At 47.8% G+C, this 25264-nt stretch overlaps 2 protein-coding genes across 8 annotated transcripts in view; both read right to left on the minus strand.

The window, feature by feature from the left end:
* Positions 1-1983, minus strand: part of TRIT1 (tRNA isopentenyltransferase 1) — a 43308-nt gene extending 41325 nt beyond the window's left edge. For 4 of the 7 annotated variants that reach the window (XM_019808257.2, XM_034649924.1, XM_019808262.2 and 1 more), the window contains exon 1: positions 1802-1940. Coding sequence is in view for 2 of the 7 variants with exons in the window: in XM_034649946.1 (XP_034505837.1) it covers positions 1802-1975 (174 nt within the window). In the remaining 5 variants the exon portion in view is untranslated. Of the gene's footprint in view, positions 1-1801 lie in introns of all 7 variants that reach the window. The other 3 variants (XM_034649946.1, XM_019808256.2, XM_019808264.2) reach the window with 2 other exon arrangements.
* A 9740-nt stretch (positions 1984-11723) lies between these two features.
* MYCL (MYCL proto-oncogene, bHLH transcription factor) lies at positions 11724-18375 on the minus strand. Its single transcript, XM_034650003.1, has 3 exons — positions 18068-18375; positions 17227-17731; positions 11724-14273 (listed from the first exon to the last, which is right to left on the minus strand). Exons 1-3 carry the CDS (start codon positions 18146-18148, stop codon positions 13675-13677), a joined length of 1185 nt encoding a protein of 394 aa, XP_034505894.1. The 5' UTR covers positions 18149-18375; the 3' UTR covers positions 11724-13674.
* Between the last annotated feature and the right edge of the window lie 6889 nt (positions 18376-25264).

Genomic DNA, 25264 nt, shown 5'->3' on the forward strand with positions numbered 1-25264 from the left:
TTACATCTTTCCTTTCCCCTGCATTCCTAACACCCACCCCCAAATCCAATTCATCATGCATACTCTTCACAAATGAATGCTTCTTACACACTGCCCTCATCATGTTACTTATCCCCCATACCATCCACGATATCTACATGAACACCCTCCTTTCACTATCCTACATACACTCTATGCCCAGTTCACTTTCTAAATCTTCATTTACGTTCCTTCCTTTAACGTGCCTTTTCTTCTTTCTTATCATCCAAACTTCACCTTTCAAGTCCCTTTTCAGAGAGCTCTCCAAGACTAACTATACCAGTCTTCACTGATTTTTCCCTTCTCAGAAATTGTATGGTTTAGTATAAAATCTAACACTTGTAGTTTCTCTCCTCCCTACCACATCCACTTTGCAAAGCATCATTAATTTCACAGTTCAAACATTTTCTAACTGCTTTGTTTCATGTTAAGCTGGACTAAAACTCCCTGAAGACAGGAATTATGATTTTCTCACTCCAAAAGAGCCTTGTAGAAAATAGCATTTTTAGCACTATGCGCCATACATTTTATTAAGTGCTTTACGTACTTTATCACATCAATCATCACAATTAATGTTGTGTTATTATATTCTTTTTCCTATTTTACAGAAGAAATAAAGGCACAAAGAGGTCAGGCTGAAGTCATGTATCTTAGAAATGACAGGGCTGGGATTTGAGGTAAAGTCTGTCTCTCGAAGCTGACACAAAATAGGGGTGGCAAACCAACATTTGTTGAATTATCCTAAACACTTTATGTGTGTTGACGGTCATGTCCCTCCAAATGAATAAAGGTAGAGACCATGCCTGGAGGTGTATGGGGTGCAGCGGGAAGGAGGAATGCCCTTCCTTGCTGAGTACCCATCAGATAGGTGCCAGACTCAGTGCCAGGTATGTCACATCAAGCACCTCATTTACTCTGTACAATCTCATTAACTGCAAATTATCTTCAATAAATAGCGTTTATAATTCCTCCATTAGAGATTAACCCAAAATGTCACCCACTCTCAACCCGAGCCCAAATGCACCCAGGTGCCGCGTGTATTACACTCCTCAGCTTCCTTCTAACTCAAGGAAGAGGACAAAGCCTCCTGACTCCCATCAGCCAGTAGGGAGTTAAAAATCTCAACTTAAACATTTACCAGGTGCCTGGCCCTGGCCTTCTTCAGGACCTTGCTCTTCATTCTAAAACTCACGCTCTCACTTACTAAGCACCACAGCCCTGTGAGGTAGATGGCATTTTTTCCGCTTTACAGATACATTAAGCTCACGTGGCGGATGGCAGATTCGGAACTAGAATGCAGGTCTCCGGAATACCCACCCTGTTCCACTCCCTCAAGAGTTACTCAGACGGTAACCGATTTATACCATTGTCCCTGAGTACTCTAAACAGCAAAAGCTCTGCAATAATTTTCATTCAGCGGGTATTTATTGGACGCCTGTCAACCCTGCAGGTTCAAATGCCATCTCCTTCACTTACTCCTATGTGACACGGAGAAACCCGTTTAATCTCCCTAGGTGCATTCCCCCAAGCGTCAATGGAGATAATATCTACCAACCGCAACGTTGTGAGAAGCAAATGAGATGAGGAAACTGAATCAATCGCCCGACACGATGTCTGGCACACGGTGGGCATCTGGTAATTATGGGTTCCCTTCACCTACCCACCCCGCCCCACAAGCCTCGGGGTTCACCCACGACCACCATGCGACAGGGCATTCACTCTGCCAGAGGCCCGCAAGCGGCCTCTGGGTTTCGCAGGCCCGGGGCCAGCCGTACTGTCATACCTGCATGGAGTCAGCGCTGACGATTTCGCCACCGAGCCGTTGGCCTAATTGCGACGCCAGCGTGGATTTGCCGGTGCCCGTGGCCCCGAGAATCACTACAAGAGGCAGTGTCCGTGGCAGGCCCCGTAGCCTGGAGCCCACAGAAACTGCTCGTGCAGCCGCCGCCGCCGCCATCTTGAAGAAATCTGCGCTTGCGCGGGAGCAGCTGTCCCCATGGCAACCGTCAGAGCGCCTGCGCATAACTAGGGCTCCATGAAGAGGAAGAGAGGAGGGGTGGGAGGGGCGAGACCGCGGTTTCCAAGCTTGAGAAGCTCCCGACGTGACGTGACGGCCATCAAATAGCTGGTGTCAGAGCCTCAACTATCTCCTCTCTTCTTTTTGTTGTTTTAACAACTGATAATCAACTTATTAAAAAGACTGATTTTTTTTTTAAACTATCTCCTCTCTTAAATGTGGGATGGTAGTCCTATCTCGAGTCTATCCCTGTTACTCTTTCTTTCACGGCACCTAGTTCTTTTCTTCATACCACTAATTATAGTATAAAAATATATGCTGATTTCTTGTGTACTGTCTGTCTTCCATTCCAGGCTGTTAGTTCCAAAAAGGCAAGGAACAGATTCTGCCTAGGTCATTGCTTTATCTCCAGGGCCTAGCACAATGCCTGATACGAAAGTGACACGCAATAATTGTTAAATGGAGAGGAGAATGGTTTGCTATCTAGTGCTCAGGCCAGTGAGCTAGACGTATGGTGTTCTCCAGGATCAGATCTGCCCAGTTCTCAGGCAAGGGCGGCTGCTCTAATGTTGTTATCCCAAAACCCAAACCTAGACACAATCAGAAGGACAAAATTTGCAGGACAAAATTTTCCATCTCTTTGGTGAAAAGATACAAGAAATGGGTTGAGCACAGAGAAAAGCAAGTTAACAACCCACAAAATATGAAGAGGAAAAATAAGGAAGGCGGAAAGGATAAAGGAGTAGTAACCCTCAGATTAAAGTGCAGACCACAGGACTGAAATTCAGAACACCCCACAACCTTCAAGAATGGGCTTTGGGGCGCCTTGGTGGCTCAGTCGGCTAAGTGTCTGCCTTCAGCTCAGGTCATGAGCCTGGGGTCCCGAGATTGAGTTCCACGATGGGCTCCCTGCTCAGTGGAGCGTCTGCTTCTCATTCTTCCTCTTCCTCTTCCTCTGGCCCTCTCCCTCTATTCACGTTCTCTGTCTCAAATAAATAAAATAAAATCTTAAAAAAAAAAAAGGAAAGAAAAAGAAAGAAAGGAAAGGAGGAAAGAAAGAAGGAAAGAGAAAGAAAGAAAGAAAGAAAGAAAGAAAGAAAGAAAGAAAAAGAAAGAGTGAGCTTTGAAATCAGAGAGACCTGGGTTCAAATCCCAGCTCTGCTACTTTTCAGCTGCTGCCTGACCTCACAGAATTAACTACCTCTTAGCCTCAATTTTATCATGAAATACCTCTCAGGATTGTCATAAGGATAAAATGAAGTTATATCCAAAAAGTGCCTGCTACAATACCCTAGCACAGAACAACCACCATTCGTTGAACACTTTGTATTATTATAATGGTAACACCCCATCTGCCCTACTAAGGAGGTAAGAGCAGCAGCCTAAAAGCAGAGAAATTTTCAGTACTTTGTAAAAGTACCGAAATATATATTCTACTAACCCGTTTGCCAATTTAAGGGTTAAATTTTTTCTCCCTGAGATTACTTGGCTCTGCCTAGCTCTCAGGTCATATCACCAGGATCCCTTGGGCCAGACGAATTACTCCTGGAAGTTTAGACCATATGATAGGCCTGCCTGGAGTAACTGCCAATACATTTCTCAATCGCTTGGATCACTGCTGGCATAATGGCCACTCTTGGAGACCCAGCCTAAACCTTGTAGCCACATACATTGTTTGGAGAACATCAGAACCCAGGGTACCCTATACCTCCTTTTCTCAATCCAGTCTGCTTTGATCAAAAGCCTGTTCTCTTCAATTTGTGGTACCCGCCTGGGGCTGGTTTTAAAATCGAGATGTGTGGCCGTATATTGGCAGACACTCTCACATGATGGTTGTTAACTGTAGAGCCTTTGCCTGGAGACTTTCAGAGGGTACGGTTACCATGACAACCACTAGAAAGATGGCAGGCAGGAGAAATGATGCAAATAAAGCAAAAGGGAGGCTAATTTCATGATGACAATCTGACCATGACAAAGTGTGCTTACAAATGGGAAGGCACTGTCCAAGTCATGACCAGGTGACTGTTACTAGAGAGAGAAAAAAAGAAGGGAGTGGAATTTACCACTGAGAGACCCAAAGAGGGAGAAGCTGGTTACCAAGGCAACTGGGGAGAAAGGAATGAAAAAATGGGGCTTCACCACAGCAGCAGAAAATTGCTTCTAGCCAAGCAACACGGGACTGTTGCTATAGAAACAAAGAGAACAGGGATCCTATAGACCATGGGGAGAATTATCACGGAAATGCTGAGCAGGAAAGACTCCTAAATCAGAATGGAGCCCATGGTCCAAAACAAATCAGGAGAAGTGAGAAAAACATCGCACCATTTCCATTTGTTTTAATTCTACCAGTCCTACCAAAAGAGAATAGGGACATATTTTTAAAATACCTTTAGGCTATTTCGTTTGTAACTCTGTTTGTCTCCCTAATGATCTTCTGAATTCCAAATTATACTAAGAATAGTTCCTTCAAGATAATCTGTAACTTGAAATCCTCACTGGAGTGTTTAAGTTCAAGGGAAAATTGGGAAATTGAAGCCTATGACCAAGAATAAGTAAGAATTTATTTTAGAGACAATATAAAATCCTCTAATGGGAAGCTTTGCACGGTAATAAGGAGACAAAGGGTGACAAAAGGGAGCCAAGAAAGCTATCTAGGGGTGTCTGGGTGGCTCAGTCAGTTGAGTGACTGGCATTTGATTTTGGCTCAGGTCATGATCTCAGGGTTGTGGGATCAAGCCCCGTATTGGGCTCCTTGCTCAGCAGGGAGTCTGCTGGAGATTCTCTCTCTCCCTCTCCCTCTGTGCCTCCCTCCCTCCCTCTCTCTCTAAAATAAATTAATTAATTAAAAAAAGAAAAGAAAAGCTATCTGTAGTCATGACCAAGTATTAGCCATGACCCCCACCCCCTTCTCTGAGGCCAGATGGGAAGTAGCTCAATATATTCTGAAAGATACCTCAAGAGGAAAGAAATCTTTCACTTAAAGTATATTGTATATCTAGAGGTGGAAGATGCAGAAGCCCATTTCCCATACTCCACTGCTTACAGATTATTTGGGGTAAAGAAATTCTAGTTGAAAAGGCAAAAATGCTGGAATGGCTTCAGTCCAGAACATACCTAAAATGTAAGAATAAGAAACTAGGGATACTCGAATTCCTTGGAGGGTAATAGTTCTTAGCCTCCCCTTCTGAAAGTCCACAGCCAGCCACCTAATTATTCCCAGTGCGTGTGTGTACAGTGTCTGTCTGTAGGACAGATGTACAGCCAGGCTTGGCAGCCTCTGCACCTGCCTCACCTTCTTTAGAAAATCGACAGCAGTGCATGGGGTGGGATGGGCGTGGAACATGGCAAAAGTGGAGAAAGGAGGAATGCAGAGAGGTAGAGGGGATATCTGACCCACTAGTGTTCATTATATTCTTTCCGGTCCTCTGTATATTTTAAATAATTTATTTAAAAATTTTTTTAGAAAGAAAGAAGCGACAAAGGCAGAAGGCTAAAGGTGAAGCCATTAGAGTGGAAGGGCCATTCAAAGTGAAGCATCCAGAAAGCTCAAATGTTCAACATGGAAATCTAGAGGATGCTGTGATAGGGCAGAAGGAGGAACATGCCATGGGAGGTCTGAAGCCTCTGTCTGCAAGGCAAGAGAAGAAAGTTGAGTTGAAGACAAACATTAGCTTTTTATAAAACCCTAGGTGCCTTTGCAGCCTGACCCCTGTACTAATTAGGTACCCCAAATAAAATATATATCCTGTGGGATTATTTTGTGATAAACTTGGTGCCTGTATTGGTCTCCTAGGGCTGCCATAACACATTACCACAAACCGTGTGGCTTAAAACAACAGAAATTTATTCTCTCACAGTTCTGGACCCCAGAAGCCCAAAATCAAGGGGTTGGCAGGGCCATGGTCCCAAGCCTTGCCCTAGGGAAGAATTCTTCTTTGCCTCTTCTAGCTTCTGGCGGTTGCTGGCATTCCTTGGTTTGTGGCAGCATGACTCCAATCCTGCCTCTGTCTTCATATGACCATCTTCTCTGTGTGTCTCTGTCCACATTTCTCCCTCCTAAGACGCCAGTCATTGAATTAGAGCCCACCTTAATCCACTATGACATCATCTTTTTTTTAAAGATTTTATTTATTTATTTGACAGAGACAGCGAGAGAGGGAACACAAGCAGGGGGAGTGGGAGAGGGAGAAGCAGGCTCCCCACTGAGCAGGGAGCCCAATGCAGGGCTCGATCCCAGGACCCTGGGATCATGACCTGAGCCGAAGGCAGACGCTTAAAGACTGAGCCACCCAGGCACCCCATACTATGACATCATCTTAACTTGATTACATTTGCAGACACCCTATTTCCAAACAAGGTCACAGTCATGGGTTCTGGATAGACATGTTGGTGGGGGACAAAGTACAACCCAGTAGAGTGCCTGTGAGTAATCACAATACTTTCCATTGGTTGCTGTTTCCATTGACGAACTGTCGATTCAAATTTGGGAGCTAAGAATTGCTCAAAACAGGGCGGCCTGGGTAGCGCAGTCGTTAAGTGTCTGCCTTCAGCTCAAGGCGTGATCCCGGCGTTCTGGGATCGAGTCCCACATCGGGCTCCTCCGCTGGGAGCCTGCTTCTTCCTCTCCCACTCCCCCTGCTGTGTTCCCTCTCTTGCTGGCTGTCTCTCTGTCACATAAGTAAATAAAATCTTTAAAAAAAAAAAAAAAAGAATTGCTCAAAACAGGTGAGGTTCCCCTCACAAGAGAGTGGAGCTCACCATGATGTAGGGTTTATGTTATATCTAAAGTTAAGTTATAGGGTTTTCTCCAGAGCTCACCAGAATGTTCTCAGAGGGAGCTCACTTCAGGTCTTCTCAGCTGTCTAAGAGGGCCTGCACACCCATAGTGAAGCCCCGAAGGCTGTAAGATCAGAGTTGGGGAAGTGCAAGAGGGAAAACATGCAGAGCCATGAAAAGCTCCTTTCCAGTCCTGAGCTTGTGGCTCTTTCAAGCGCTCTCCTCTGTGTCTCTGGCCCCTTCTTTTTCTCACAGCTTGGCAGGTCGGGCCTTCATCATCGTTATATCCTGGTGAGTCTCAAATCTGGACCTTCACGGCAAACCCCTTCCTAAAGCTTTAGTATCACATCCTCAACTTCCTGTTGGGTGCTCTGTTTTGTGTGACCCCATCACCTCAAGCCTCATGGTGTCCCAAACCACAATCAGTTTCTTTCCCCGACTTCCCTATTTCAAAGATTCACTGAGCATGTTTGCTATCAAAAAGTAGAAATCCCATGCAACTGCTCTTGTTTTGTAAAAACGTGACCACCCAGCCAGCACATCAAACCAGATTCTTCCCCATTCCCCAGACTCCATACAACCTTCCCAATCCCCTCTCGCACCCAAACTATTCTCTCAGCCTAGAACACCTTCCTCCTCTTCACTCGGCTCCATGCTGCAGGGACTTCCAGTTCCAGTTCTAGTCACAGTATCTCCACCAAGAACTTTCCTGATGACTCCGAACAAAGTGCTCTCTTCCCCTTCTGAGGCTTGGAGCCCTCGTCTGAGACATACACAGCCTTATCTTGTGATCGTGTTCACACACTCATGAACTTCCACAAGGAGCCTAGCTTCACAGATCACCGCTCTCACTCTGCAGCAGACACTGTTCTAAGTGTTTTACGTATAATTGCCTGTTGACTCTTTACAACAGTCCCGTGTGGTAGGTATTAATATTATATCCATTTCAGTGAAGAAGGAAACTTCTAGAACTCAGGGAAGTTAAGGGATTTGCCCCACATCGCACGGGTAGTAACTCCAAATCCCCGCTCTTCGCCATCGTACTATGTCATCCCCACCACTTCCTGTGGCTGTTTTTTTTTTCCTTTCTTCATCTCCACGGGACCTGGCTCCAACTCCTCATTCCAATAGTCTTCCAAGTGTGACCTCAGGATTCCACCTTCCTGCTCGCTTGTCGGCTGAGCAGATTCCCGCCTCTGACCTACCGCGTCAGGTAGNGGGGGGGGGGGGGGGGGGCGGGGTAGGTGCTTAACGCACGCTCAAGTGTGAGAGTCGCTGCCTGAACAAAATAGGCATTCGAGGGTTTCCCTGGCGAAGTGGGGTCAGTGGAGTCCGGCTCAGGTCAAAGATACCGCAGCGCCCAGGAAGGACACAGGGACGGCCCGTAGGTGCCCCGGCAACACAGACTCACAGCTCCTGCCTGCCGCGGGTGGTGGCTGCTGGGGACCAGCCAGAAGCTCGGGTCTGTGCCTGACGCTCCCCCTGGGCCTAGCTCAGGCTCCCCAAACCCTGGCCACTCTTTCCCTGATGACTTCTTGCCTCTTGAGGCATCAGTCTACACGCTCCAGATTACTTTAAGTACTCCTTCTGGGAAGACTCCTTATTTTACCAACCTCTTCCACCACTTTTCAAATATGACTAATCTGTATTCTAGGTGTGGCTTGCTACAGGGTTTGAAAACACTAATCATTTACTGAGTACTTACTACTGTTCACAACAACCCCATGAAGTGGGTGCTATTATTTCGACCTGTTTCGCAGGGAAGGTAATCATTTGCCCAAGGTGCTGGCCAAGGTGCAGCTGGGAAATGCCGCGCCGGCTTTGGAACTAAGAGCTGTTGGGTGTGGGAGACCACGTAGCTGTACTGCTTCCTACAAGTGTAAAGGCAATCCAACACTTCCTGGGCACATACTGGGCCCCTGGCACTGAGTCTAATTATTTAATAACTCACCTGATGAGAGACTTTAAGAACATATTTACATTTCCGGCCCCAGAACAGTACCGGTAATACAGTTGGTCCCTTTGGCAACAGTTCCAAATAAAGACATGAACGAGAGCTGCCCACTGGGCTTAAAGTAGAAATGCTCAGAGCTGACACATTTAGACACCTCCCCTCCACCCCTCCCCAGTCACCCACTCATCAATCATCTTCCAACTGGCTATCTTATCCTCAGAAAGGAACCTCTTTCTCACTCCCTCCTATCACCTTCCAGAGCAACAAAGCCGTCCCCATCCTCCTGGCCTCCTTCTAAAGTGAATATTCTGGAATATCCTAACCCCGGGAGCACTTTAGACAAATTCAGCTAACTATCTAGGATAGTTCAACCTGTCTCAGTCCCCCCAAAATAGCTTCCTACAGGGGCGGGAATTAGCACACGTGTTAGCCTCTTGTTGTCTAACAGGGAGGGTGACCGTTCTTTTTTACACTAAGTGTGGCTTCTCAGCTGCCCTTTACTGTCCACGTGCGTGTCCTGGAGTTGGGTGTGTAGTCCCTTAGGTGTACTATTCAGAGGCAAACCTAATTTGTAGAAATTGTTCTCCGAAATCCAGGAATAAACTCCTGGCTATTTTCGGACAAAGATAGAGGTAGGAGTCTGTAGAAATGAGCTAGGAAGGAGCTTAAAATACTTCACATTCCAGAAACACCCTCCCTTCCCCCCAGGAGATGGCTTTATTCCCACTCCTTTCTCAGCAGAGTTGGACTCAGAGGAGCCGAAGCTTGGAGACAGACGGCTGGCACTAGCTGTGTGCGCTTGGACAAATGATTTCAATGTGTCTGAGCTTCAGTTTGCTCATCTGTGAAATGGGGCTGATGCCACCCTGTTCTCTAGGTTATTGTGAGAATTAAGGTATGTAAAACAACTAACACCAGTCCCCGTACCTAGGAGTCACTACTATTTTACCAAGGGCCCATGAATTCTTTCAAGACTGGGAAAGGGAGAGGAGTCCTACAAATTACTCTCTCGATAAGTGGCATCAAAGAAGCAGGATGAGTATACTGGGAGCAGAGTGACTAGAACTGAAAGAGGGGGGGCGCCTGGGTGGCACGCGGTTGAGTGTCTGCCTCCGGCTCAGGGCGTGATCCCGGCGTTATGGGATCGAGCCCCGCATCAGGCTCCTCCGCTATGAGCCTACTTCTTCCTCTCCCACTCCCCCTGCTTGTGTTCCCTCTCTCACTGGCTGTGTCTCTCTCTGTCAAATAAATAAATAAAATCTGTAAAAAATAAAAAAAAGAACTGAAAGAGGGAACTGGAGTTTTAAGAAGAGAGTCCCAACAATGCAAGCCTGTTTTTATCAAACTGCTACTTACAAACTAGGTTTGGTGATTTAGAGGCAATGAGGATGGAGTGGAAAGTTTACCTGACAGGAGACTGGGTTTGGGATTCTGATTTTCTTCTGTGACCTTGAGCAAGAATCCACTCTGGGCTCCGGTACGGTGGCAGAGGTTGCATTATTACACAGTGTGATGAGGGTCACTTTGCAAATGCGAGGAATCTAGAGTAGCTTTTTGACTCTACTCAGGTTCCATGCGAGAGAGGGAGAGCAGGCAGGCAATACCAACCAGGTCTGAGCTGTAAGGAAGGATTGGGTGAGGCAAAGTGGCCTTCCTCCACCATGATGCTCATGGCCTTTCCAAACAGCAACTGTTGGCCTTTCCCAGTCCCAGGAGGGGCCTCTCTGGGGCAAAACTAAGCCACCCAGCCCACAAATGCGGCACAGTGACTGGTCATGGAACATTGGCTCCACTTCATCCCAATAAGTGGCAGGCACAATGGCCCCAAGGAGAGATTCCAACAAGCAGTTAAGTGATGGAATTCCATGTTTACCTCCCCCACACACCCCATGCTAACAAAACAAACTGTGACACAGTGATTAAGACCTCAGGCTGTGGAGATAGGCAAAGCAGGTTTCAATTCCCAACTCATTTACTTACTATCCCAGTAACTTTGGGCAGTTTTGTTTTCACTCTTAGAACCTCAGTCTCCCTCCTCCCTGGCCGGGGCAAGTTGTTGGTTGTGGTGTCATATGTAAGAGGGAGCAGTGTGTTGCCATAGGCAGTGTTCTATCAGGAATGGCGATTGTTCAATTCTCCCTTCTTGCATTTATGGCAAGTTTATGAGAATGATGGGAGGGAAGGGGAGCCTTCATTTTCTTTCATTGAGGGAGAAAGAAAAAAAATATCACATTACGTCACAAAATCTTAGAGAATTTTTAAGACATCCTGCAAAGTCATCAGATCACCAAAGTAATAACGGTACCACCCTTAAGAATATAAGGCTTTATACTTTAGAAAGGGGCTTAGGGGCGCCTGGGCAGTGCAGGGGGTTAAGCATCTGCATCTTGGTTTCGGCTCAGGTCATACATGATCTCAGGGCCCTGAGATCGAGCCCCGTGTCGGGCTCAGTGCTCAGTGCAGAGTCTGCTTGGGTTTCTCTCTCCCTGTCCCCCTCCCTGCCCCAATAAATAGATAGATAGAAAGAAAGAAAGAAAGAAAGAAAGAAAGAAAGAAAGAAAGAAAGAAAGAAAGAAAGAAGAAGCTTAAAGTCTACTACTTCATTAATATCTGCCAATTTATCCCCATTTTACAGATAAGGAGACTAAGGGTGACAGAGGTAAAGCTAAAAGGCACAGAACAAGTTAGGAAGCAGAACTGGGATTTCAGACCTTCTAAAGTACAAATTCAGCACCCCTTGCAATTTACAAGAGAATTTCACGTTCACCAAGTACACCAAGTACTGAACTGACATTGTCTAGACATGTCTGAAATGGCATTTCAGGAACCCAAAGTGGAATGACCTGGTTAGCAACATGGTTAGAGAAATGCAACCCTCTGCATGACGGGCGGTGACCCTGAAATCGTTTTCCTTGGCTCAGGGGGACTTGGTTGGCATAAGGTGTCCCCACGCTGACATGTTTGAGAAATCTTTTATTAGCAGAAGTCCCAGAAGGCAACATTTTAAAATTAGACAATCAATAATTAGAACTAAATACAAAATTTCAGGTAAACTTGCCTTTCAAAATAAATCAGACTCTTGCAACAGGAGAATTGCCCAAGAGGTTTTTTTTTTCTTGTACAAAAACAATGAACACCACTTTGCAAAAGGCATACAAAAATACGGCATTAAAAAACCAAAAAACAAATAAACCACTGCTCCCAGCCTAATACCCAACAGCAGCTTATAAAACACAAGCTATTCGGGTGATACATCAGTAACCCACATCCCACCTGTTCTCCAAAGACAGTTCCAGAAGTCAGTTGGCTCCCGAAAACCATACTCCAGAAGGTAGAGAGGTTTTTTTTTCCCCAAACTTCCACTGGGGTTCTCTGAGCCCAGGAAGTGACCTCAGAAACAGACCACTGTGCATAATAAGTTTCGAAGTAGCAGCTGGGTTTCCAGAGCCACAGAGCGTGTTCTACCACCCTCCCCTCCCCCACTTTCAAAACCACAGCCAGTAGGCGCCTGCTGCCCTGGGCAGGGTTCTGAAGGGGTTGATCTTTCTTCCAGGCCAGGCTTAGGGGCTCCTGAGGTTGCCCACAGGACACCTGTTGGGTTGGATGCCTTTCTAGACTGGAGGCTGCACCTGGAATCCACTCGGAGGTACCAAGTTCACCTGGGGCAAAATCCATGGTCGGCTAAGCAGAGCTCCTGGAAGCTCCTTTAAAACCCATCAGGAAACTAGTCCACCTTCTGGAGCACTGGATGAGTCCCAGCAGCTCTCTCAGCAAGAACTTCAGTAAGGCCCAGACGCTAGGAAAGAGATTTGACTCATGTCAGGCTGGCAAGGGGCCCCAGGGTGGCTGTAGGGCCAGCAATCAAGCTCCTTGGAGTTGCACTAGGACAGTTTGCATGGTTCTAGTAGAACTTCAAACTTACCAGTCAGGGATGGAGAGCAGAGGGAAGTGGGAAAGAGGAAGTGGTAGAGTTCTCCCTCCGGAGATGCCTGACATCTGCCTTGAGAAAAAGATTCCAAGACGGAAAACACCTGGGCAGATAACCCCCTTCACAGCCAGGACTCCAAGCCTTCCCCAGGCCGCAGGCTAGGACCCATTTCCCAGCGTCTTGTGGAAATATTTCTGACCTGTGGGAAAGGGGTGCAGGCAGAAGGAAACAAAAAAGTCCCTTGTGGGGACAGAATGCTTTCTCCCTCAGAGGAAAGGGCCCAGAGCGCTTCGAGACAAAGAACCTAGAGGCCAAGCTCTTTAAATGTTCTCAAGGTCGCAGCATTTGGAGTGGGAGGAGGGGTGTTGGCTAATATCATTATATATATTTATATATATATTAAAGGTTTCCAACTCCTCAGCTACCGTAAAGTGTCTGACAGTGAGGTAATGGTCCATGTTGATCAAGTCTGTGAGCCTGTCTTCACCCAAGACAGCTCGTGTGTCTCCTGGAAAGAAGAGCCTCAGGGAGAGCGTCCGGGCCCAGCTGTCCTAGCGTCACCCCAGAGACACCAGTGGGAGCATCCTTTCCCAGCCTCAAGCTCAGCCGGAGTGTGAGATTTCATGCAGGCGGGAGCCCCCCAACAACGTCCACCACCTGTTGCATAGCATCTGTCAGGCTTTTCTTCCGAGCCAGTGAGCTAGGCAGACCCCGGGTCTCCTCAGTCCGCTGCCTGCCTGAGAAGCCAAAGGCGCCCGAAGACCCAGTGCTCCTGTGAGTCAGGGAAGAGGGAGAGCTGGGTTTCAAGGTTTCCGAGAACGCAAGCCCTTAGAGTGTGTGCACCGGCCACACTGCATTCTGGAATGTACTGTTTGGACTGTCCCACTGTAACCAAGATGTGCAAATTACGAAGGGGGAGAAGGAAGGTGAAAAAATAGACTCAGGCCTCTGTAAGGCACAGCAGTCAGGCTTTTTGGTCACCTAGTAGCCACTGAGGTACGCAATTCTCTTCTGCAGCTGCTGCTGCCGGCATCGGAGCTGCCTTTTCTCCGTGGCCATCCTCTTCTCGGCCCCCACGAGGGCTTGCAAGTACTCCAAGGCCTTGCTCAGGATCACCACTTTGGGGGCCTTGGAGCAGCTGGCCAGGGTGGGTACCTGGTCCCTCAGGGCCAAGAACCTAGAACGGAGGTCATTCCGCCGTTTGCGCTCCAGGAAGTTGTGGTTCTTCCTCTTGGTCACGTCCTCGGTGTCAGAACTGACAGGTTTGGGGTGGCAGGACTGGGGAGCCTCGCTTTCTACAGGTGGGGGACTCACAATCTCCTCGTCTGCCTCTTCTTCCTTTTCCTCTGGGGCATCCCTCTCCAGAGCCTCTTCGTGGGGACCTCTCTCTGGAGCCCCTCCTTGCGAACAGCTTTCTGGAGGAAAACGGGCAGCGTAGTTGTGCTGTTGCTGATGGATGGAGATGTGGAAGTGTTTCATGCAGGGGTCCAAAGGGTCTGCCCGCACTGTGATGGTGACTGGCTTCCGTACACCCAGGGACTGTCTCTTCTCCACTGTCACGACATCAATTTCTTCACCCTCTGTCCAGGAAGAGAGATCCAGAGAAGAAACACACCCCATGAGAAACACACACACACACACACACACACACACACACACACACACCCTACGCTGGGGGCTTGGGAAAGGAGCTGACATTTTCCCCTTTTAGATATAAACAGACTGAAGTGAGGAGAAAGACGACTGTTCATTTGTAAGGGGGTAAGGGCAGCGTGAAGGAAAGAAGGGGAAATAAGCAAGAAGGAAAATATTCTCCAATTTCCTTTTGCACAGCAAGGCTTAGATAAGAACAAAAGGCAGACCCAAGCCAACAGCCCCCAGTCTGCCCAGGCGCTCCCCTCCCCCACGGAGGGGATGGAGAGAAAGAGCTATCGGCCTGGGACAAAGTTTAGCTATAAAGATCTTCCCCAGTCAGGCTCTTTCCTGCCCCATCAGAATTGTAAATGAGGGGTCTGTGGGCAGAGCTGCCCTTTGTTCTTGCCCAGCACAGTCTGCACTTGGGGAATTGTTACTTTTCACAAGTTATAAATCCTATTATTCCCCCACCTCTCTATTCTGCCATCCCTTTCAGCTGAAGATTCAGAGAAGGGAGGGCTACAACCCATCCCTCCTCACCCACAGAGGGGAGGGAGCGGGTTTCCCTCAGGAGCATTTTGCTCCTGGTTTCAATGGGTTTCTAGTCATCCATCATTTATAGGTCGCCTGCCCCACCCCCTTCCCTGGACCAGAAGAGGGTTGGATTTGTAATCGCATGTCGGCAAAAGCTGCTGGAACTTCACAAAGGTACAAGCGACCATTTCCAAGCGACCTGTGCAGGGGGGACAGGGAACTGAACAGCAACAGAATATCCCAATAAAAGGGCCAAAACACCAGGGACCTAGAGACGCCTGGAAATGCCCCCGTCATTCCCTGGCTCAAAGGTCTCAGGCTACCCAACCACGGAGAGGTGAAAATAGGGGAAAGCCTTCCTGCTTCACGCATTTTGCAGCCCCCACATAGAAGGCCACCTTAATGCATTTCAGCCTGACAACAGAAGAGCTCAGTTCTCGGCCTCTTTTAAATATCAGGATGCTTGAGCCCCTTTGTCGGGAAGGCTTCCATTGTGTGGACAATCGCATTATTTCTCCATTAATAAAACCTGACCATTCAGCCCTCCTGGCCACAAGGCCTGTGATTGGCTGGCTAAGCTGTGTTTGGAATGCTATTTTACCCAGCCCCTAGCCCTTATTGGCTGAGCCTTGCCGTCAGTCACTCTCCCCCCCCCCCCCTTTTTTTTGAACCAGGAGCTTGCAAACAGGTTCAGGTTAAAGGGCAAGTCAGAAAATGATTCAGGAGGCTTCCCCACATCGCAAACCTTTAATATTTCAGTGTTAAACCTCATAGCTGGTAAGGTTCTGCCTAAGGAAGAAATAATGTAAGACACCATTCTTTTCAGAGATGGTCTAACTCTACCCAGACCAGGAAATGGCCTCAGCTGGACAATCAAGTACAACCCTCTCGTGTGCAGAAGGAGAAACTGAGATCCAGTATCAGCCAAGTCCACATACCACCTCTGTAATGTTCTGGATCTCAAACTAAGCTCCCCAAACTCCCCAGACAATGCTCTTTCCACTCTCCCACTCCATCGGCTTTTGTAGAGATACATCTTTATTGGTTTCTTGATCTCAAAACTCCCATTCCCGCCATTAAACAAACACGAGCTCTTGGTGTTGAAAGCAAGCAGGTTAAAAATGACCTTAACACAGTGGACCAAAAAAAAAAAAAAATTGACTTTTAATTTCTTGTTATCCTTATTTTTCCCCTCAAGTGTGTAACAACTTCCATACCCACTCCCCAGCTTCTTCTCAATCAGTCATGCAAAAGTTATTCTTTAAAAGCTATGGCGAGTTTTCTAGGTCCTGCTTTACCTGATGCTACTAAGTTGGCACTCTATAAAAGCACCCTCTCCAGTCTTTCTCATGGGTAGAGGTCGAAGAGGCTAGACTAAGAATGTCGTAGTTTGGTGGCACAGGATGCTAAGTCTGCCCTTAGTGAGGTTTAAATTTGCATCCAAGGGGAGGGGAGGAGGCTGGAGTTCCATATCCGAGACCCCAGCACCTAGCTCAGAGCTTGGTACCCAGCAGGGGCCAGCGAACATTTGTTGAATGCAAGGAAGCAGCTACACAAAGCCCACAGGTGAAATTATGAGGGAACCAGAGGAGCACCGTTCCAACTCAGGCCAAAGCAACAAAGCAAGGGGTAGCCCTTCCTGGATAAGCTACCAAGAAGACCCTGGAAACATCAAGGAAGTGCCTGGTTGCAATGGAGGGTTGGGCAAAAGAAGATGGGGCTCAGTTCTAGTGATTTCCTTTTTCTAAGCCTCAGTTTTTCCATCTGTTAATGGGGAGCGTTCATTGCTCTGCTGCCTGTCTGGTGGGTGATTGTGTAGGGCACAAATGGTAAAGGGTGGGAGGGGCCCAGGGGAGAGCATTATTGGCATTTTAAAGTAAAGCAGAGAGGAAACTAGATTTTTTTTAAAGGGTGAAGGCTGTGGCTTTGCACAAAAGGTTCCTCAGCTTCCTCTCTCCCTAGGGGAGTGTGAGTTTCCCCAGGGAAAGTGGCAGCAACAAAAAACTTCAAGCCTGGAGTGACCCTTAAGGGACCCCTTCCAGCCTCCGTTGGACAGAAATCCCCTACAGTCCAATCCTAGTATTGTCCTCTCTAAGCGCTAAGCCTCACCCTGTCTCCCTTGTCCCCCGGGGCTCCAATCATCATCAAAAGGACGCTGGCTCCCACGCCACTTCTTCAAACTGTTTACTAACACACCCACGTGCCAGACAGACACCGCTGGGGGCTACACCGGCAGCTTCAGCCAGAGAAAGGGGGAGGTGGCCGAAGGGCTTGCGAAGACCCAATGCCAGACCTCAGGCAGCGGCAGAGTTTTGGCCACCCTTGGGGTGCCCCCCTCTTGGATGGCCCGGGGCTGGTCCTTACCCGAGTCGCTTGGGCTCTCGGACCCCGAGCAGGCCTGGGTCTTGGGCTCGCCTAGCGGACCGGGGGCAGCGGGAGCCGGGTTGCCGGCTTCGAGGCTGGGAGCGCAGTCTGGGGCGGCGGGCGCCTTGGGCGGGTTCCCCCGGGGTGCGCCGGCGGCGAGCCGGTCGCTCACCGCTCTCTCCAGTCGTTCCCGGGCGGAGAAACCACTCCACATGCAGTCGCGACGGATGATGGAGGCGTAGTTCCTGCCCCAAGCTTTCGAATGGCCCCGGGATTCCGCCTCTTCCCCGGCGCCCCCTCCGGGCCAAGGCTCCGGGGGACCAATTCCAGGGGCTGAGTCCCCGGCGCCTGGACCTGAGCCCCAGGGCGGCGACGTGGGGGGCGACGGCACCAGCTCGAATTTCTTCCAGATGTCCTCACTGGGCGCCGTGGAGCGGTAGAAATCTTCCCCGCAGTCATAGTCGTAGAAATAGTGCTGGTACGAGTCGAAGTCCATGTCCGCTCCCTGCGGGAGGGAAGGGGACTGGCTGATGGGGTGCGGGCCGGGGAAGGAGGCGTCCCCGGGTCCCCCAGCACAGCCGGCTGCCAGGCTCTCGTCCCTCCCCAACCTCCCGGCTGGCAGCCCGCGCCCTTCCCTCGCGTCCCGGGAAGCCCAGCCCTGGGTCGTCGTGTCCAGGGAAGCGGCTCACAGCGCGCGGACTCGGCTGCGGGGAGCGAGTTCAAAGCAAACTTTGCCAGCGCCGCCCAGAGCGCAGCTCCCAGGGTCCGGCCGGGACGGGCGGGGGCGCGTGGTGCCCAGGAGGCGGCCTGCAGCCCGCCCCCCGGCCGCCCGTAGCCTCACCTCGCTCCGGCAGCCCGCCACCTGGAGCGGACCGGCTCCCCGCCGGCTCGGGGCAGCCCGGCAGCCCGCACACAGGCACATGCGCGCCAGTGAGCGCGCCCCCCCTCGTGCGCGCCCCCGCCCTCGCTCGCGCACGGCAGCCCGGACGCTCCCGGGATCGGCGCGGGAGCGCGAGATGCAGGCGCATTGTTTCCGGCTGCCTTATATCTCGTCGCGCGCCCCGGGCTCTGGGGCCGGGGGCGGACCCTACGGGACAGACCCCGCCCCCGACCAGCGGCCGACAGGTGGGGGCGGTGGAGTCTCCGCCCCACCCCTCCTGGAGGCTCTCTCCAGCCCTACTGTATTCCCTGGATCGCCCCCCCCCCCCATGAATTGCACGCTGGGTCTTGCAGGGCAGGCAGCGAGCTGACACAGTTTGAGGGTCGTCTAGTGGAGGCGTGACTCTTCAGCTAGGCTTGGGCGGTCCCCAGCACGCAAACTAAAGCCGCGCTCCTTGCCCACTCTGGACTAGGGAATAGGGTTACTCCCTGCTCCGCCCCTCGAGCCCGCTTGGTGGGCTTATTTCAGGTGCTTCTGCCCCGAGGTCCGGGTGTAGGTGGAGGGACTGGCGCACCTCCACCGCGCCACCTGGCGGCCCTCGGCCCTGAAGTGGGGCTGGTCCCGGGTATCCTCTTTATCGCCTGTTGGCCAGTTTCTTTACCGCGTTGGTCCAAATCTGGACCTCAGAGAAGCGAGGTATGAAGATTCCGGACTTTGGAGCATGAAACTTAACGTTTCTGACCTTCAGTTTCATCTATAAAATAAAGGGATGGTAATACTTACCTTACAGGGGTATTGTGAGATTTCTTTGAAAAGATAGAGTAGGGAAGGTACTAGGGGAGAATTTTTTTCTCGGGATCTAGGTCTGGGGTGAATCTTCTTTCCCTCACATCACACACAACACATCTCTGTAGGACCTATAGTACTAGAGGAAAGAAAATGGGGATTTGGCGTCAAGAAACTTCATTCAAGCCTTTGCTTTGCTGTTTGCTAGCTGTGGAGCCAAGTTACTTAAAGCCTCTGTTTGCTTATCTGTAAAATGGGACCATTGCTTGCAGTTGCATCTATGGCCAAAATGATGGACATATAAGCCCTTTGAAATGTCATCCATCTTCTGTGCCTTCAGTGGGAAAAGAAAGGCGAAACTATACGGTCATTCTATTTAGGCCAAGTAAAATAATTTCGGTTAGCAGCCAATACATCTAGAACGTTCTATGTGGCATTCAAGGTCTGGTCGCTGTCTACAATCAGCAGCCAAATTGCCTGCTGTCTCTTTTCCTCCCACTCCTGTGGTCTAAGAACACCAAAGTACTCACTGTTGACATCCCAGCAGAGGGAAGTAAGAAGTGCAAGCAGTTCATTGTGGCTGGAACATACACAAAGTGTGAGTTGATGTATGGGTTGGGAGAAAAGGCAGGGAAGAAGGCACCCTCAGTTTTGAAAATATTGGGTCTAAAATGTATGGGGGACATGTTTGAAGGCAGCAACTAGTTCTTACTAGCTTTGTAACCTCAGTACCTAGAACAGTTTCTGGCAGATACTTGTAGACTTAGTGACTCAGCCAAACAGATTTTATTGAGACAGGCTATGTGCCCTGCTTTGTACTGAATAAAGGTGCAGATCAGAAAGGTTCCAGGTTTGGTTGCAGTCCTAAGGCAGAGGGTTTGGAACTGCCTTTTGGCAACTTGCTCTCTGGTCCACAGATGTCTGAGATGGTTGCTGTACCAGTCAGGATTCTTGGTTCTACATGACAGAAACCAACCCTAGACAAATTTAAGCATAGAATAACTTGGGGCGCCTGGGTAGCTAAGTCGGTTGAACGTCTGCCTTCGGCTCAGGTCATGATCTCAGGGTCCTGGGATCGAGCCCCATATCGGGCTCTCTGTTCAGCGGCGAGTCTGCTTCTCTCTCTCCCTCTGTGATCCCTCTCTCTCTGTGATCACTTTTGCTCTCTCTCAAATAAATAAATAAATAAAATCTTTAAAAAATAAATAAATTAAATAAGTTTATTGGAAGGGTTTGGGATATAGAAGACACAGGAGGTTGGGATTCTATGCTTGGAAGGTGGGTGTTCTTTTTCTATCTAGATGAAAGTCCTTACTCAACAGCCCTTCCCCAGGATTCATTGTAATAGGTGATATGTGGGGTCACCTCTTGGTGACCCCACCTCAAGAGCTAGGATAAAGGAAATTGTCTCTGAGAGTTGGGCTGCTCCTTCACTTTGCACACTTTTTTGGGGGTGGGGGGAGGAATCAAACCATTTTATTGAGGGGCTTCGGGGAAAGGTCGAAGGGGAGGAGGGCCGTGAGATCCGATGACCCCGGCTGGGCTAGAACCTTACCTTTCCGGCTTCACAGTAGCCAAAAGCTGTACACTGTTTAATGTCTGTCTTCCTTACCAGACTGTAAGCTTAATGAGGGCAGAGACAAATGTCAGGCTTGTTGGCCACTTGTAACTCTAGGGCTTAGAGCAGAGCCTAGCACATCATGGGTGCTTTGTAAATGTGTTGCCTGTTTGACTGGACATAAGGCTCTGATGTTGTAGAGATGTGCCCACCTACCTGATGGAGACAGGATAATTGTCAGGCCTGGTCTAGACTGTAACCTGAATAAAGTTTTCTTTTTTTTAATTTTATTTTATTTATTTATCGGAGAAAGAGAGAGCAAGCAGTGTTAGGGGTGGGGCACAGGGAGAGGGAGAAGCAGACTCCCCACTGAGCAGGTGGCCCAATAAGGGGCTGATACGGGCTCGATCCCTGGACCCCAAGATCATGACCTGAGCTGGAGGCAGATACTTAACCCACTGAGCCCCCCAGGCACCTCCTGAATAAAGGCATGAAAGCAATAAAGAAAGAAGGTGACAGTTAGGAGGCTAGATGACCAATGAAGCAGAGAGCAGGAAGAGTTGTCAAGGCAATTACCAAAGTGTCTATCCTCGTGCTGTCTGGGGACAAAGATGCTGGTCCAGGAACAAGGAAGATGGAGGCCTCATTCTTTGAAACCACCCAATTCACGGCCACCTCAATCGTGCTTTTTGATCACCAAACAACCTGCTGAAAATCACCCTATCCCCTATGTAGACCCGCCCAGAGGGAGAGAATGCACTCATCAGTGAACAGGAAGATCTAGTCTGCTTCAGAGCCCTGCTTCCCCTTATAAATTAATGAATTGGCATCTGATTTGAAATATCAGTCTCATGAGCCTGGTTAATGTGCGTCTGTTCCATGGAGATGCTGCTGCTTTTAGGGCTAACAGCTTTGTTTTCTGAGGTGCTATTTGGACCCAGGATGGTGATATGAATTCCCCAAGATAACAAATGCTACCCTAGGAATACTCAATTTTTCACTTCCTTTATTTTTCTTAAAACATTTTAAATCAAAATAATACACGTACATGGTTTTTAAAAATCAAGTAAGTGTATGACAAGGTTTAAAAAAAAAAAGGCAGTCTTCTGCCCTGCCCTCACCACCCCTGATTCTCAGTCCCCAAAGGCAACTACTCTTTCAGCTGTTTTTTTGTCCCTAATGTTTACTTCCATATTTTGACCAATATAATCTATTTTTCCTGATTTTTTAAAAAGATTTTATTTATTTATTTGACAGCGATAGAGACAGCCAGCAAGAGAGGCAACACAAGCAGGGGGAGTGGGAGAGGAAGAAGCAGGCTCCCAGCAGAGGAGCCCGATGTGGGGCTCAATCCGGGATTGCCGGGATCATGCCCTGAGCCGAAGGCAGACGCTCAACGACTGAGCCACCCAGGCGCCCTTACTTTTCCTGATTTTTAAATTCCTATTGACATTCTACAACAGAAGACGTAGCTCTTATATTTCCCTTCCCACTGCCACATACTTCGCCTTCCCTTATTCTCCCAGTTAGATTTTTAAATATTAAATATTTACCGTATTTTGACTATATGACTATGGAGAACTCTGACTACATTTCCCTTCTTGCACAATTTTTCTTCAGAGTTAGGTTGTTTTGTTTTTTTTACTTTTGTATAGGTTTCTATTTGTATATGGTGAATTTAACCCTACGCTTTCCCATCTGAGTTACAAAGATCACTTCATGTGGTCAAACCCATCAAGTAATCAATCTATCAGTTCCATTTTTTTTCTTGGAAACATATCCCTCAGAGCCCTTTATCTTCCTGTTCTAATCTGAATTTCTTTTTTTTTTTGAAGATTTTATTTATTTATTTGAGAGAGAGAGAAAGAACGCACAAGTAGGCAGAGCAGCAGACACAGGGAGAGGGAAAGGCTGGCTCCCCGCTGAGCAGAGAGCCCGATGTAGGCTCCATCCCAGGACCCTGGGATCATGACCTGAGCTGAAGGCGGACGTTTAACAGACTGACCCATCCAGGCGCCTCTCTAATCTAAATTTCTTGGTTGAGTCTAGGCCTACTTCACAATTGTTATTCAGCAACTTCCCTTCACCATCATCCTAGAAATTCCTTTGCCTCTCCTCTGTGTTGGCTCCCTTATTTTCTGGAACTCATTGCTTTTTCTTTCTTGATTTACTTCCTCACATTGTTGGAGCACACCCTTCTGCAGCTGCCTGAGAAAAGGTCCTTGGGAAGTAAAATTTTTGAGACTTTGCATTTCTGAAATTGTCCTTATTGTATCCTCATCTTTGGTTCATAGTATGGTTGGGTATAGAATACCAGATTAGAAATAATTTTCCCTCAGAAATTTAAAGGTATTGCTTTCCTGTTTCTTAGCAACCAATGTTGCCATGGAGGTTGATATCATTTGAAATTTATTATTTTTAAGTAATTTCTACACCCAGTGTGGGGCTCAAACTCACAAAGTCAAGATCAAGAGTCACATGCTCTTCTGGCTGAGCCAGCCAGGCACCCAAGGTTGATATCATTTGAAATACAAGTCTTTGTGACCTGTTTCTCTCTCTGGAAGCTTTTAGGGTACATTCTTTGTCTCTGACATTCTGAATTTTTTCATTGACATGCCTCGGTGTGGGTCTGTTGTATAATAAATTATTTGCTTAGTCCTTGTCTCCAGTCCCTGGGAGGTAGACTCTTTACCCTTGGAATTTGCCAAGCAATAGGCCTTGGTTTAGTATTCATGATGGGCCTGATAGTTCATGCTAACAGTTTACTCATGGTGGGCCTCTAGGTAGTTTAGGATATGTTAAATTAGATAAACTGGATAGCCAGGTAGTTAAGAGACCCAAGACAGGGACTGACCAAGCAAGAAAGGCCAACCATGTAATTAGAGGGTTGGGGCTTTGGGTCATGTGATATCAGTCTGACCTCTGGGAAGGGGAAAGGGGGCTGGAGATTGACATGAACGAAGACTCAATCAGTCCTGTTTACCTTACGAAAGCCCAATAAAAACTAGACACTGAAGTTCAGGTGAACTTTCCTGGTTAACAATGCTCTGTATATGTTATTACCCATACATGTATTGGGAGGGTGATGCATTCTGACTCCACAGGGCGAAGACACTGGAAGTTTCATGTTTGGGACTCTCCAAGACCTTGCCTTATGTGTCTCTTCTTTTTGCTGGTCCTGATTTGTATCCTTTTTGCCATAATAAATCTGTAACCATTAGTATAGCATTTTCCTGAGATCTGTGAGTTGTTCTAGTAAATTATCATTTGAAGGGGTAGTGGGAACCCATGAATTTGTACCCAGTTGGTTATAAGTGTTGGTGGCCTGGGAAACCCTGAGCTTGCAGCTGGTGTCTGAAGTGAGGGCAGTCTTAATGGAGAACTGTGCCCTTAACCTGTGAAGTTTGGCCTAACTCTGGACAGTTAGTGTCAGAATTGCATTGCAAGGTCCTTTTGCATTCTTTGCCCTAAGCTTTTTAATCTGGAAACCCATTCACTCTGTAATATATATATATTTTTTCCTATATAGATATATATATATATAGGAATATATATATTATATATAATATATATATAAGTATTTTTTTAAGATTTTATTTATCTGATAGAGAGATACCCAGTGAGAGAGGGAACACAAGAAGGAGGGGTGGGAGAGGGAGAAGGAGGCCTCCCGCTGAGCAGGGAGCCCAGTGCGGGGCTCCATCCCAAGACCCTGGGATTGTGACCTGAGCCGAAGGCAGACACTTAATGACTAAGCCACCCAGGCATCCCTGTAATTATATTTTTGAAAAATGTCCCCCCTCCATTTTTTTCTTCTCTCTTTCTGAAACTCCTGCTATCCTTTTTAATCTTCTCTCTCATTTCTATCTCTGACCTGAGTCAAAACCAAGAGTTGGATACTTAACTGTCTGAGCCACCCAGGCGCACCTCTTGGGTATATTCCAGTAGTGGAATTGCTAGGTCATATGGCAAGTTTATATTTAACTTTTTGAGGAACTGCCAAACTGTTTTGCATAGTGGCTGCACCATTTTATATTCCTATGGGTAATATATAAAGATGACAGTTTTTCCACATTCTTGCCAACACTCGTTATTTTCAGTTATTATTATTAAAGCCAACTTGTGGGTGTGAAGTGGTCTTTCATTGTGGTTTTGATTTGCATTCCTCTAACAACTAATAATATTGAGTATCTTTTCATGGGTTTATTGGCCATTAGTATACCTTCTTTCCAGAATGTCTACTCAAATCCTTTGCCCATTCTTTTTTTTAAGAGAGAGAGAGAGAGCAGGGAATGGGGGACGCAAGGAAAGAGAGAATTTCAAGCAGGCTCCACACCCAGCACAGAGCCCAGCTCGGGGCTTGATCTCATAACCCTGAGATCGTGACCTGAGCTGAAATCAAGAGCTGGACACTTAACAACCGAATGAGCCACGCAGGCAACTCACCTTTGCCCATTTTTAAATCAGGTCGTTGGTCTTTTTGAGTTTTAAGAGGTCTTTATATAGTCTTGGATTTGAGACCCTTCTCAGATACATGATTTAAAAATATTTTCTCCCATTCCATGAATTATCTTTTCACTTTCTTCACAGTGTCCCTTAAAGCACAAAGTTTTTAATTTGATGAAATTAATCTATTTTCTTTTTTGTTGCTGTGCTTTTTTGGCATCCTATCTAAGAATCCATTGCTAAATCCAAGGTCATATAGATTTACTCCTGTTTTCTTCCAAGAGTTTTATAGTTTTAGCTCTTACATTTAGGTCTTTGATCCATTTGAGTTAATTTTTGTATATGGTGTGAGGCAGGAGTCCAGGTTG

This window comes from Ailuropoda melanoleuca, chromosome 2, assembly GCF_002007445.2.
Source record: "Ailuropoda melanoleuca isolate Jingjing chromosome 2, ASM200744v2, whole genome shotgun sequence".
In the NCBI taxonomy this organism is placed as follows: Eukaryota; Metazoa; Chordata; class Mammalia; order Carnivora; family Ursidae; genus Ailuropoda; species Ailuropoda melanoleuca.